This window comes from Odocoileus virginianus, chromosome 24 (genome assembly GCF_023699985.2).
Source record: "Odocoileus virginianus isolate 20LAN1187 ecotype Illinois chromosome 24, Ovbor_1.2, whole genome shotgun sequence".
Lineage (NCBI taxonomy): Eukaryota > Metazoa > Chordata > Mammalia > Artiodactyla > Cervidae > Odocoileus > Odocoileus virginianus.
Window position 1 is genome coordinate 28,460,692 of NC_069697.1, and position 13,968 is coordinate 28,474,659.

The 13,968-nt window shown below is 55.0% G+C and overlaps 1 protein-coding gene across 1 annotated transcript; it reads right to left on the reverse strand.

The window, feature by feature from the left end:
- Positions 1–9,781: 9,781 nt before the first annotated feature.
- Positions 9,782–13,968, reverse strand: WNT1 (Wnt family member 1). The gene is made up of 4 exons (XM_020886966.2): positions 13,671–13,968; positions 12,678–12,931; positions 11,757–12,022; positions 9,782–11,256 (listed from the first exon to the last, which is right to left on the reverse strand). Exons 1-4 carry the CDS (start codon positions 13,772–13,774, stop codon positions 10,768–10,770), a joined length of 1,113 nt encoding a protein of 370 aa, XP_020742625.1. The 5' UTR covers positions 13,775–13,968; the 3' UTR covers positions 9,782–10,767.

Genomic DNA, 13,968 nt, shown 5'->3' on the forward strand with positions numbered 1-13,968 from the left:
GCCTTGGCATCTTTTTCCTCTCACCGTCCCATTCCCCAGAGCATCCCTCCCCCCAGGGTTCCTGCGCTCCTTCCTGCTCGGGGCCTTGGAGGAGACCCCTTTCTCTGATGGAAACTCCGGCCCACCCCTGTCTCCCCCAGTGCGGACTCTCCCTTCCTTGCCCCCCACCCCACCCCCGCTGGCTCTTCCCATTGCTTCGATACACTCCCCCCACCCCCCCATTCCGGGCAAGGGCTGAGTCAGCCTGGGTAAATTTAGCCGCCGACTAGGCAGGAGCGGGGGCTTCGCTCAGACTCAGTCGCAGAGTCCTGGCCCGGCCCTCGGCCCCGCCTCTGCCCCCCACCCCCACCGAGTCCTGCCAACAGCAACTCCGGCTCAGCGTTCCGATCCCCAGCCCCGCTCTCAAACCACTTAGAGTTTTGGTCTCCAATTATCTCAGTGTCACTCCCCACCCGCACCCGGAGAGACTGGGCAGGACTGGGAGGGGGGCAGGGTAGGGAGGCCGCTGGATTGGACCCTAAACTGGGCGTCTGACCTTGGCTCAGTGGAATGGGTTGCGGGGGGCGGGGCGGTTTTTGGGGCTTTGAACCGAAATGGATAACATTGGTCAGAGTTACCCAGGAAGGTCCGTCCATCTCAGAACCTGCCTGGAAACCATACTGCCAGGTTTCAAGTTAGCTCTTGCTGGAGGAAGTAAAGTAAGTGGGGGTTAACCTTGGGCAGAGATCAAAGTTTCTGAGTTCTGTCTTCCTTCCACCTACAGTTCTAACTTCTGCTGATTCTAACTCCTAAGCATTTACTGAGCACCTGAGAAGAACTGGACACTAAGCTGAGCTCCAAGAAAGAGATGAGTAAAACCTGCCTGATGAGGTGAAGAGAAAACACGTAAATAATGATAGACTGAACAGTGGGTGTTGAGTATTATAAAGAATCAAACAAGGCAGATTGTACAGATTCAATGAGATCATGAAAGGCTCCATGGAGGAGGTGGGCATCTGAGATAGCATTTGGGGAAAGGGTTTCCAAGCAGAGGGGACAGCAAAAATAGAGGTGTGAGTGTAAGGGAAACGGTTTGTTTGTTTAGGAAATTGTCAAATGGTCTGGTTTGACTGGAGTTGAGGATACATTCAGAGGAGATGTGGAAGATAAAGGCAGGAGTGAAAACAGAGGCCAAGCTGGTCCAGCTCAGGGTTGTGTGCCTTTGACCTTTGGGCCTAAGAACAGGATGGACTTCAGGCTAGGAGGAAGACTGAGGAAGACCAGGGCAGTAGTGAGAGCATCTGCCTGGATTTTGCTGTAGTCCAGGGGCTCCCAGGGTCTGGGACTGGCAGGAGAGGTGAGGTGCATGGGAAAGCAGAGGGGCTAGCCCTGGGGAGGGGGGTTCACAATCCTGCCTAGGCTTCTTTGAGGCTGAACACACAGGAGGCTAGTTTTAAGAGCTTACACAGACTTCTGTCATTGTTAGAGAACTATGGTAGTGTTGTATCCAGAACATGGACTCTGGGATCTGGCAGCCTGGGTTTAAATCTTGCATCTACCTCATATTGGATCTTCCCTTGTAGTTCAGTCGGTTAAGAATCCACCTGCAATGCAGGAGACCCAGGTTCAATTCCTGGGTCAGGAAGATTCCCCTGGAGAAAGAAATGGCAACCCCCTCCAGTATACTTGCTTGGGCATGGACAGAGAAGCCTGGTGGGCTACAATCCATGGGGTTGCAAGAGTCAGACACGACTGAGCAACTAAACCACCACTACCACCACCTCATACTGGCTGTGTGACTTTGGGCAAGTTACTCAACCTCTCTGTGCCTTAGCAGCCTGAGTTATAAAATGAAGCTATTAATAGTGCTTTTTTCATAAGCTTGTTGGGAGGATTAATGATTCAGTATGGAAAGCACTTAGAACATCTCCTGGTACACAGTAAGTGATATATGTGTTGAACTCTGACGATTATTTCTCTTTAGGGCTATTTCTGTAGTGTTGGGAGTGTTGGGTTGGGAGATGGGAAGAGAGAAGTAGAGGTGGAGGATTAGGAGGAAGAGGAGGCAGAGGCTGAGAGGAGAGGGGACTCCTGGGGTGGAGACAGACAGCCCCTTGAATGGGTGAATGATGTACTGGGAGCACATGGGTGGTTGGGATGTCAAGTGCAACACCCCCTCCCCCAGGACTTCCTCCATCTTTGCCTAAGGGTAAAATCAGCACCAGCTGCTAAAGATCTGGGAAAAAGGGTGAGACAGCAGAAGAGGAGGAGCTAGTACAGGCCCCAGGGGCCAGCCCTTGGTGAGCCATATCTCAGACTGGCCCTGCAGGGCCCTGTGGGTGGGAGGCTGGAGGCTCCCCGCTGTGAAAATGACTTCTAAATCTGGCTGCGTCTGCCTGCCAGCCAGCCTCAGGACAGAGACCACAACTACACCGCCCCCCACCCCATGTTGGGACAGCCTTATAGGGAGGGCAGTACTGGAGAGTGTGCTCAGGTGGGGGCAGCAGCCCTCAGGTTACCACAGGATGCTCCTACCCTTCCAACAGCCAGGTTCTTCCCAGGGAAGCCCCTTTCTGAAGGGAGCTAAGAGCCCCCTCCCCCTTCAGACTCTCAGGAGAGCCCTGGGACTTCCCGAGATAGATCACAAATGGGTAAATGAAACAAAGAACTGGGCCATAACTCTGGGACTTGTCATCAGGAGTGTGTGTGTGTGTCTGTGTGTCTGTGTATGTGTGAGTGTGTTTGTGTGAGGAGGAGAGGACAAGGAGAGATGGCTGAACATGAATATGTAGATATTATGCATTCACTCAGTTATTCATTTGTTCACTCACCCATTGAACATGGATGCCAGGCTTTAGGGACACACAAAAGATTCAGACCTGTTACCTATCTTCAGGGAGTTCACACATCTAGGCTGTATGAGAAACAGGGGAAAGGATTTGGAAGAGGAAACCCACAGAGTCATCACAGTGCAGGCAGTACAATATAATATATGTTGATAAAGGCATTCCCACAGGGTCTAGGGGAGCATAAAGGAAGAAATGGCTCCCAAGCTGTGACTTTTGAGCAGTCAGAATATACCCAAACCTTTCTTTGAGAGACCAGTCACTGAGGGTGTTAGTGAACGAAGGCTCAGCCTGGACCCATTATCTCCTCTGCGTGTCCTGGTGTGGGGGCTCCCTCTCTTGAAGCCCTTGGTACTACTTAGCCTCTTTTAAAAGTTTTATTTATGATGTAAAGTAATTAGCCTCCAACTAATAAAAATTAAAAAAAAAAAAAGTTTTATTTAACATCGACCATTTAAAAACTCTTCATTGGTGTGTCATTGGTGCTTCTGTTTTATGTTTTGGTTTTTTGGCTGCAAGTCATGTGGGATCTTAGTTTCCTGACCAGGGATTGAACCAAACACCCCCTGTATTGAAAGGGGAAGTCTTAACCACTGGACTGCCAGGCAAGTTCCTTACATAAGCTTTTGTGAATCTTTTTAGAGAAGAGTTACTTCATCCATCCATCTATCCATGCATGCATCCATCCATCCTTTTGTTTATTCATCTGTGCATCCATACATCCCACCCATCTATTTGTCCATCCATTCACCAACTCATCTGTCATCCTTCCATCAATTTATCCATCTATCCATTCCTTCCTTCCTTCATCCATCCATCCATCCATCTTAATGAGGGCATGTGATGTGCCTAGCTCAGTGTTGCAAGAGATGCCAAGATGAACAAAACATAGAGTCCATGCCCTCAGAAAGCTAGAAGCCAATAAGAATATGAATAATACACACAGATGTTCCACTCATGGAGCAGCCAGTATGTGCTGTTAGTGAAAGCCCTGCCAAGAAGGTGTGTCAGGAGGCAAGGCCACTTTGCCAAGGGAAATTAGAAGAGCCTCATGAGGAAGGCAGCTTTGAGATGAATTTCAGCCAGGGGAGATGGGGAAAAGGTTCATTCCAGGGTGTGGGTGAAGGTAGAGAAGTGGGAGAGCACACAGCTTTCACAAGGAACACAGGCACTGGGGAAGGCAGAGTTGCAAAGGGATGGGATCCTGGAATGATGTATGGGAACCACATCATGAGGTATCCTCGGAAAGCAAGGATAAAACATTTGAGGACTTCCCTAGTGGTCCAGTGGCTATAACTCCATGGTCCCAATGCAGGGAGCCTGAGTTGATCCCTGGTGGGGGAGCTAGATCTCACATGCTGCAACTAAGAGCTTGTATGCTGAAACTAAAAGATCTTGCATGCTGCAACTAAGACCCAGCTCAGCCAAATAAATATTAAACAAACAAAAAATTGAGCTTTAGTGAGAGGAACTGAGGGAGAGATGAAGGGCAGAGAGGTTTTGTGTAATTCTCTACTGGACCATGAGCTACTCAAGGGTAGTGCCTTTGATTTAGTTCTGTGTCACCTATAAGCTTGGCCTGGAGCAGGCTCTCAGCAGATGCTGGCAGAAGGAAGGAACAAATGATAAAACTGTGCCACAGGAACATTGGCACAGCAATTCAGGGTCCATACATAAGGGGAGGGGTTGCTGCTGCCTGGTATGACTATCCTTCCTCTATGCCCATACCTGCCAGGGATGACCCTGTTTCCTTTGCTGGGGTCCCTCCAGTAGCTCTCCCAAGAGGCACCACAAGGTGGCGATGTTCCTAATGTAGCACTGAGTTCTGCCAAGATCCTTGACACCGGTAGCCGGTGACGTGCCCTTTAAGAACTGTCCCCGGATGGTCAGAACTTCCTTTTAGCAAGTCTTGAGGCAGAATGAAGAGTTTGCGTGTGGCCATGGCAGAGGAGTCGACAGATCTTAACCCCAATGAACATACAGGTCTCACCTATACACTCATTATACACTCATTTGATGGGATCTACTATGTGCCACACACAGTGTAGGCTTCTTAGAAAAACAACCGTGATCAAGACACAGCCCCTACCCTCAAGGAGCTTACCGTCTAGTCCTGTCCAAAACTGCCTTTGCTATCTTTCTCTCTCTCTTTCTTTTACACCCCCCCCACACACACACAAACACACACACCTGTTCCCCAGGGACAATCCCCTTGACCTGGGAAGCCATCTCCATGTGAAATCTGCTCTTTGACCCTGCTCGCCTATTTCCTTCCAAGTTTCTCCCTAAGGCTATTGCATGGTCACATTAGCATGAGCCCTCGGTGCTCCCTCCTGTGATGGTTCCTCTTGCTCTTCCCCTGAGCCCTTGCCTATTCTTATTCCCCATCTCCCACACCCACGCTACTCTGCCAGTCCTGAGGCTTTAGGGACCTCCCTAAATCATACCTGGTATGGGATAGGGCCTCCTAATACCCTAGAACTCTGGAGACTACGGGAACATGAAGGTGGATTCACAGAAGGACCCTGGGAGATGCTGGCACCAACAGAGATGAGGGTCCAGAAAACCAAAGACCCCAGAGGCATGCCCCTCTGTGGCTCCAGGGCTCTGCCAGCCAAACCTGTCCCCAGACAGGCTGCCTTCTTTTCTCATCTGCTTCAGAGGGACCTGGCGTCTCCCTAGTTGCAACTCCATACCGGTTGGGAGGTGAAGCATTATGGGACGTTGTCCACTTTCCCATCATGCTCCAGGGCTCCAGTTAGCCCTTGGCGGGTCTGGGAGAGGAGAGGAGGGAGGGTTGATGCTGAGAGTGGGAGCCAGGCCCATCGAGGTCCCGGGAGTGAATGCCGCATTGTTGGCCAGGCCAGAGTCACAGATAATTACCTCAATTAGTGACAATGGGAGAGTAATAAATACAGGCTTAGTGTCTCCTGCCCCACCAGGGCTCCGAAGATTAATCCAGGCTGACGGGCGGGCCCTGAAAGGCGTGATGGACAATTCATTAAACTCCCCAAATGCCGCACAACCTGGGCGTGAAGGCTGAGTTAGCCCCCTGGGGGCTGCGCCTTTGTCCCGATTGTGTGTCTCCGCCACCGCAGAGCCGGGCAGCCCCCAGAGAGCGGGGAGGTGAGCGGGGCTCTCCCAGTCGGGCCAGGCGGCGGGGGGATTAGGCCTCGGTCCGGCCCTGGTTGCCCTGGCACACCAGCCCGGCTGGGCTGGAATGTCCGTGGCGGGGAGCGGGCCGAGCGGAGGGGCGGGGCCGACAAGGTGGGGTAAGGGGGGCACATAAAACCGGGGGCAGGAGGAGTTAATTAGACGCCAGTCGAGGAGGGCGAGGGGCCACAATAGGGCTGAGGGGCCGCCAGGGACGGCCCCTTCACTTCCGAGGATTAATAGGGAGGAGAGAGAAGGGAGGGGTTCGGCTCTGGGGGAGGAGAGCTGGAGCTTCCCAGGGTGGCACTGCCCCCTCTTGCCTGGCTTGGTACTCACTTGGCAAATGGTTGTGAGGCAGGGGGCCCTGGCAGCCGGGGCAGGTACCCCCCCCTAGCGTCCCACAGAGTGGCTCTTTCTTCCCTGAGTGGTACCTCCATTGGTAGGATGGTTGGGCAGGGAGGAGAGAAGGGACCCTCTCGTTTATCAGGGAGGTAGTAAAAGCAGGAATGTTTAGGGGCCCTGTTCTCAACCCCCCCGCCTCCCCAAACCTACTCTGAGGTGGAACCGGGCACCTGAAGCTTTACCCTTCCTGATGAGGCTGGTAAAACCAAGTCCGAGGAGGGGCTGGAGCTGGTGTGCGTGCATGGGCTTAGGGGCTGCTGTGTGCCTGCACACACGCATGCACACGCTTATTTGTGCAGACACACTTGCGCACCGGGCCTGGCATTCAGCAGGCCCTCTGTTAGTATCTGTTGAGTGAATGAGTGAACTTTGGTGTTGGGTGTGAGGAGAAGCGGCCCTGGGCTCCACCGTGACACGGAGTGAATGGACTCGGGCCCTTTCATTCTGAGCTCCCAGTTACAGCCCAGGGAGGATGAGGGCCCCACCTCTTGAGCAGATGAGCAAACGTCCAGGAAAAATGAAGTGGCAGTGGCTCTTTCCCTTTGAAAAGGGAGGAAAAATGCAGTAGCCTCTTGGAAGCCCCACTTCCTCCTGGGCCCCAGGAAACAGGGCAGCCCTGGCTCCTCCCTAGGAGCCACCCCACCCTATACCCTCCCAGGGGATGACAAGGGAGCGAGTTGGCGGCAGTTCCCCGGGCATATTTATAACCTGCTGCTCGCTCACCAGCGTCTGCTTTTAGCCCAGACGGGGGAGGGGGCAGGGGGGTGGTCTGTCTCATGCTGGGCGCCCTGGCTGGGTGTGGAAAGAGTGAGTAAGGGTGAGTGGTGGGCAGCTCTGCATGGATATTCCTGCTCACACCACAGCCAAACAGCTTATTTTCTCCTCATTTTGTTATTTTTCTCCCTCTGGCCTGGAGAGGAGGACTGAGCCAGCCTGAGGTGGGGGGCGGGGGGTGCTAGACCCTGGGGTATTTGCAGCCCCACTGACAGGGTTTTTCCAGGGTGCGTGTGGCAGGGTGTGTGTGGTGCTGGCTTGCTGACCCCCTGGGGACTGTGCAGCCTCAGTCCTCTCAGCTTTTCCGCTCCCCCCAGGATATTTCAGGACCAGTGCCTCCCTCACTCACTGAGCCAACCCTGTGTCTGGGGTCCCTGCCAGTCTCAGATCCCACCTGAAGATCAGAGGTGGGCGGGCGGATAGCCTAGGTGCAGAGGGCTGAGCTGGGGACCCTTCCTGATAGCACTAGTCTATGGTGACCCCCCCTTCTGGGCCTGCTCTGGGCACTGCTGCTTTCCTCTCCAGGATTTACCTGCTCCGTGTGAGGATGGCATATGTGATCCTAATAAATAATTAGCTCCTAGGTAGTGCTTTGCAGATCTAGCCCTTTTGCTTTAAAAAAAAATTTTTTTTCTTTTGCTTACTTTTTTTGTTTTATTATCGCATGTCCCTTTGAGGACCCAGCCCCACTCTGTACTTCCCTACCCACCCGCCTTGAAGTCCCTGTGGCTGGAAGTAAAGGACTTCCATGCTGAGGACATAAGTATGGGAGTCTGTCTTTAAACTTCACGCTTGTGCAGAGGGCTTTACACTTCATTGAGCCTTCACAGCACTGCTCCCATTATCCTGACAATATCTTGATGTGCCTGATTCCCTGGCCAGACTGTAAACTTCTCCTACCAGGCTCTATGGCTCATACATCACCGTATCCCCAGCATTTGGCATATGCCTGGCACAGAAGTGGTGTCAGCAAGTGTTCAAATGACCCTGTGTTTCACGTCCATGTACATGATCTTGTCTGAACCTCATCACCTTCCTGAAGAAAACTAAGTACCAGTAATCATCCCTGTTGAATAGACAAAGCAACTGAAGCTGAGAAAGCTACGGAGTTTTTGAAAGTCTAGTTAGGACCAGAACAGGATTCACTTCTTCCCTGCCCTTCTTCCAGCTCTTATGTGTCGGCTTCTCCCCGAATCTGGGTATTGTCTGGCAGGGGCCCATACCTCCTTTCCTGCCTCTGGGGGGATCTAATAGTTCTGTGGATTATAGGCTGGACATTCTTGCCCGGGGTTCTTTACTGGACATCCAGCCCCATCAGTTACTGATCTACCTGATCTATCATCAGGTACTTACTGATCTACCCAGGATCAGTAAGATTTCTATTCCTCCTCCTCAACTGCCCATCAAAGCTGAACTGGTGCTCGCTTGGTGGATGAAGAGAAAGGAAAAGGGATGTATCACTGCAAGATTGAGCAGCTCCTGGCTCCACTTCCCTACCCCCACACATATCCCAAAGGCCAACATGGGTCAGAGTTCATACATCCAGGGAGAGGTGGGAGGCAGCAACAACAGTGAAAGAGTCCTGGGGAGAGGGGGAAATTCTCCAGTAGGCTGGGATCAGTCGTTGCCCTTAGGGGGTGGGGTGCTTCATAGCTCCCCTGTCCTTCAAGCCCTCCCCTGGGGTGGGGGGAAGTGTTAGGATTAGAGACTGGCATTAGAGCTTAGCAAGCAGTTAGGGTTTGCCTGAAGTTAGGTTAAGGCTAAGGTTAGACCTAATCCTAGGGAGAAGGAGTGGATTAGAGTTAGAGATAGGTTTTCGGGCTGTAGGAGAAATTAGTTCTCCCCTCCGATCTGGTGAAATGCACACAGAGGAATCATGTTGGTGTTGTTAGTAACAGAATCCTCATTTGGGCTTTCTGTGGGAATGGCTAACCTCATGGTTTGGTTATGGACCACAGTTGAGTTTCCTTTCAGTTACACTGGTTAAAGTCTAGCCTCTATTTGGATTCTAACCCTGCTGTTCCTTTCTTCTCCCCCATTATCCTCTCTCAGCTTTTCACCTGTTCTTTGTAGCCCATAGTTTGGAAGTTGATGTCCTAATATGGCATTTCCCTGTCCAGGGAAGGAGAGTGGCTTCCCCGTTGCCCAACACCCTGACCACAGCTGGCCCAGAGAGGCTTTGGGGACCAAAACCTCTACACCCATGAGCCACAGCACCCTTTCTGTTTGGGTTTCTCTTTCTTCTTTGGTTTCTTTTCAGAACACCATCATAGCTATCACTCAGTTGTAGCGATTTTCACAACAGCTCTTCTACATAGGAAAGGCAGGTTCTCCAAGTTTGTTTTTTAATCCCCACTCAGCAAGGCAAGAAACTGAGGAAGTTATGGATTTTCGCAGTATCATACAGCCAGTTGGTGTTCAAGTAAGAAGGACCCTGTAGCGTCTTTTGGCTCCTGACTGGGTTCATCTGGAGACCTGGATCCCCAGTGGCCTCATCAGGGTCATCCAAGGGACAGAATGTCAGAGTCCTCTTCCAGGGTCAGGAAACCAGTCCCTCAACAATGTATCCTATTTGTTTAAAGGAGGTAAGCAATAGTGTGTTCTGGATTCAAGGAAAAGCCACCAAGTCATTGATAAAAATAGAGATTTTATTCTGCAGAGGAAGATACTACATTGGTGGGGGCGAGGAGCCACTAATAGCTACAGTGGAAGGAAATACTGATTCCGGAATGCAAAGGCATCTTGGAGAAACTAGGGAGAGGGAAAGAGGGGTCAGAAAAGGCTGGAGAGCAAAAGGAGAGAAGAATGGAGAAGGATTAGGTTGGGGTGGGAAGTGGTCTCTGCAAACCAGGCTGGAACCCAGCACAATAAATAGTTTTTATTTACAACAACCAAACTCGTGGCTTTGTACCCACGTTTCAGTGCAAATTATTTACACACTGATGAGGAGGCAGGACAGGAAGGGGGTAGGAGGTGGCTGAGGGAGGCATGGTTCGCAGCTGTTCAATGGCTCCATGACAGAGGCTGGGAGAATGGAGATATTTCTCCCGGGTCCCCCAGCCTCATTTTCCACATCACCACAGCTGCCCTCTCACCCTGGAACCTCCCACTTCAGCTGTAGGTGGGGAGGAGAAAGGCCCTGATGCCCAGGTGTGTGTTCAGGGTGTGCACCCTTGACAGGAGAAGGGGAAGGGCATGTGGGGACCTGGAGAAAACGGAGGTGAAAGGAGAAGGAGGAAAGGCAGGCAGGTCGCTGCGCGCGGTGGAGGAGGCAGAGCTTCGCTGCACCTGATGGGGGAGGGGACCAATCCTCCTCTCACCTCCCGGCCAAGCTGGGGGCAGTGCAACAAGGGGGTCTCCCGCGGAGAGGGAGGGAGGTAGGTCCGGGGGCGGGTCAATCAGGATGGCTAGAGGGTTCATGCCGCCCCAGGCAAGTGGTTTCAGGAGTCCCCAGGTCTGAGGAGGTGGGAGAAACGATGGGATAGGTAGGTAGGAATCCCGGAGTGTGGCTGGAGGGACGGGGTGGTCGCAGATCCGGGTCTGAGGTGCCAGCGAATCTGTTTGGGGGTGGGCTTGAGGAGCGTGCTCCCAGGGGCCGAGTCCGCGCAGCGCCTCACAGGCACTCGTGCAGTACGCGCGTGTGCGTGCAGTTGCGGCAGCTGACGTGGCAGCACCAGTGGAAGGTGCAGTTGCAGCGCTCGGTGACGCGCTGCGTGCGCGTGCGGTGGCCCCGGCCACAGCAGAGCAGCTCGCAGCCATCCAGCGCGGGCGACGAGCTATTGCAGGCGCGCCCCGCCGTGCCCGCGGTACCCAGGCGTCCGCTGTACGTGCAGAAGTTGGGCGATTTCTCGAAGTAGACGAGGTCGTGGGGCGAGGGAGGCTTGTGAGCCGGGTCCTCCGGCTCCAGGCGCAGCAGTTCCGCCCGCGATGCACGGTTGTTGCCGCGGTTGCCGTAGAGGACGCGCGAGGCGCCGTCGAAGCGGTCCCGCAGCACGTCGCCCACTGCGCGCAGCGTGGGCAGCCGCATCCAGCACGTGCGCACCGTGCATGAGCCCGACATCCCGTGGCACTTGCACTCCTGGCGCATCTCGGAGAACACGGTCTGGGGGGGGGGGGGGGGGGGGGGGGCCAAGGAGAAGAAAGGACGGCCCGGGACGCCGTCAGAGCCAGAGCCACCTTCCCGGATACCGCCCCCTCCTGGTCGCCGCCGGGATCTCAGCAAAGGCCCAGGCCTAGCTGAGCCCAGAGGAAGGGAGCCACGAAATGTCACGCAGAGATTTGGATGCCAAACCCATCTCTGCTCCACCCGGAGAATCTGTCTTTGCCTCGCAGCCTTATTTTTTGAACCTGAACAGTGGCGGGCGTAAGGCAACACAGTCCATGGGTTACATGACTTCTAACCTCTCTGTTGTCAGACTATCCCTTCCATTCTGTGAATCCCTCCAAGCCCCCGCGCCCTCCGGACGCCCTCGCCTGGTTCCTTACCCTAACCTCTGGCCTTAACACCGACCGTTACTTCCCAAGTTCGAGCTTAGCCTAAGGCAGGGACTCCGAGATCCCTGCCATTCCGTTTCGGGTGCGGACACCCTCAAACAGGCTTACCGTGCGCCCCGCCTCATTGTTGTGAAGGTTCATGAGGAAGCGAAGGTCCCGCCCCTTCTCTCCGGAGTCCACAAACTCCCGGCCGAAGAGACGGCCGAAGTCGATGTTGTCGCTGCAGCCCCCCCAGTGCCAATCGGGGCCCCCAGGACCGCGCCGCCGATAGTCGCACGTGCAGGATTCGATGGAGCCCTCTGAGCAGGAGCGCGCTACCGAGTGGGTGACCCCGGCCGAGGTGATGGCGAAGATAAATGCTGTTTCCCGACAGCCTATTGGGGATGGGAAAGGGGATCAGCGAGGGGGCACGCGGGGTGCAGCCTGCACCTTCAGGGGAGGCCTTGGGACCTTTGAGTCCCACGCCCTTAGAGTCCTGGAAGCCCGGCGACCGGCTGTGTTGGGAAGTTGGTCTCCCCGCGAAAGCACGTGTGTGGGCACGCTACCTCGTCCACACCTGTAATCTCGCTTTACTGAGACTCCGGGCGCATTTTGACTTCTCGGTGCAAGTGGGGCAGCCCCGGAGGAAAAAGAGAATAGAGGGGAGCGGAAGAACTCTGCACCGCCAAGAACTCTCCAGCTCACATCAGCGATGCAAGCCTTGCTGGGCTAGAGGCAAGAGAGCAGCTTCTCAGGCTTCTTTGAGAGGGACTGCGGGAAAGCGGTGGCCAGCGAGCGTCCACCACTCAGCACTCCCTTTCGCTGGGGCAGTGGCTCAGAAAAGCTAAGCTTCCTGCCCGAGGCGCACGGGTTGAAACCTCCTGGTGGAACGAGTCTGGCCCAGAGCTAGTGCTGGCATGAAGCTCTTGGCAGGCTGATTCTGTGACCCTGCAGATGCCCCGGACATCTTCCCTGCACTTGCCCGCCCGTGCCCTGAAGTGACCCCGTGCGCCCCTGCTCCCCGGAAACGTCACCTTCAGGGGTACCCACCTCGGTTGACGATCTTGCCGAAGAGGTGGGGCCCCGAAGCCGTGGGACAGTTCCAGCGGCGGTTCCGGAACTGCCACTTGCACTCTCGCACAGCGCTCTGCAGCCCCCCGCTCACACTGTGCAGGATCCCCGGGTTCTGGCGGATCAGCCGCCGCTGTTTGCGGCTCAGCAGCTGCAGACTGGGCTCGAGTACCAGCTGCAGACTCTTGGAGTCGGTCAGCAGGTTCGTAGAGGAGGCTACGTTCACGATGCCCCTGGTGAGATGCATGAGAGGAGCTCAAGCTCTGGAAGGGGACCTGCACCCTGACCCTACCCAGAAAGGTCATGCTTGCCCTGTCCTCTTCCTGGAGCTATTTGCCCACTAGAGCGGGCAGAGATCAATAACAAGGTAACGATTCCGCGCTTCGGCACTCACTAGTTTGAAAGGACTTGGCTTTCAGACTTTTGTGTTCCCAGTAATCAGGGCTGCTAGGGGGCCCTGCGCCCGCCCGGAGCTGGACAGCGGAGTCATGGAGAGCCCAGGGACTAGATATTCACCTTGGCTCTCAGAGCCTGTTTCCGGACAGTCTGGCTCGCAAATCCTGGCCTGCCGTCCATGCCCACCCAAGGCGTGAAATGCTTGGGAGTTCCACCCGTTTCTTGGCTTCTTTCGGAGTGCACGCCTGCCCTTTCTCTCCAGAGGCTGGGAAGCCCTGTAGTGTGACTACCACCGTGAAGCTCGTTTGGGGGTTCTTGGAAGAGGGCAGTGCTAGATGGAAGAGGGCTCCCCGCCTGGAGTATCGTGGGCCGCCGGGCGGACCATTCACCCCACTTCAGCAGAGCTGGAATTTCTGGACCAGTTCCGCTCCAGAGCGCCCCTCGGTGTCTCAAAGGGAAGTCAGAACGCTGGAGGAAGTCTGTCTGCGGACGGATCCCAGAGCGTGGGAGCTGGATGGGGCTGGCCCCTGGCTCTGTGCCCCGAGACAAGTGGCGACCCCGCACCAGCTCACTTACCACCATCGGCCACTGCTGTTGGCGGCCAGGGCTGCAGGCAGAGCGGCCAGCGCCAGCAACAACGCAGCAGAAACCCAGCCAGGCAGCAGCGCCCAGTGCCCCATGGCCTGCCCGGCCTTGCCCGCTCTATGCTGCAGTTGGGGCGGCTTTGGCTGCTGCCCGCGGCGGTGGGACGGGACGCGGCGGTGGCGGCAAGTGGCGAGAGTTCGCAGTCTGGCTCTAACAGCCCTGGGGGCGGGCGACGGGCTGCATGGCTCGCGGTCCCAGCTGGTGGGCTGAGGCAGCCACGGCGGGCGGC

What these genes read in the sequence shown, in the direction of transcription:
- WNT1 (XM_020886966.2), bottom strand. Translation starts at nt 13,774, where the DNA reads ATGGGGCACTGGGCGCTGCTGCCTGGCTGGGTTTCTGCTGCGTTGTTG. An exon ending in CGGCAAGATCGTCAACCGAG is followed by an intron (nt 12,023 to 12,677) that starts GTGGGTACCCCT and finishes CATCCCCAATAG; the next exon opens with GCTGTCGGGAAACAGCATTT. An exon ending in ACAATGAGGCGGGGCGCACG is followed by an intron (nt 11,257 to 11,756) that starts GTAAGCCTGTTT and finishes CCCCCCCCCCAG; the next exon opens with ACCGTGTTCTCCGAGATGCG.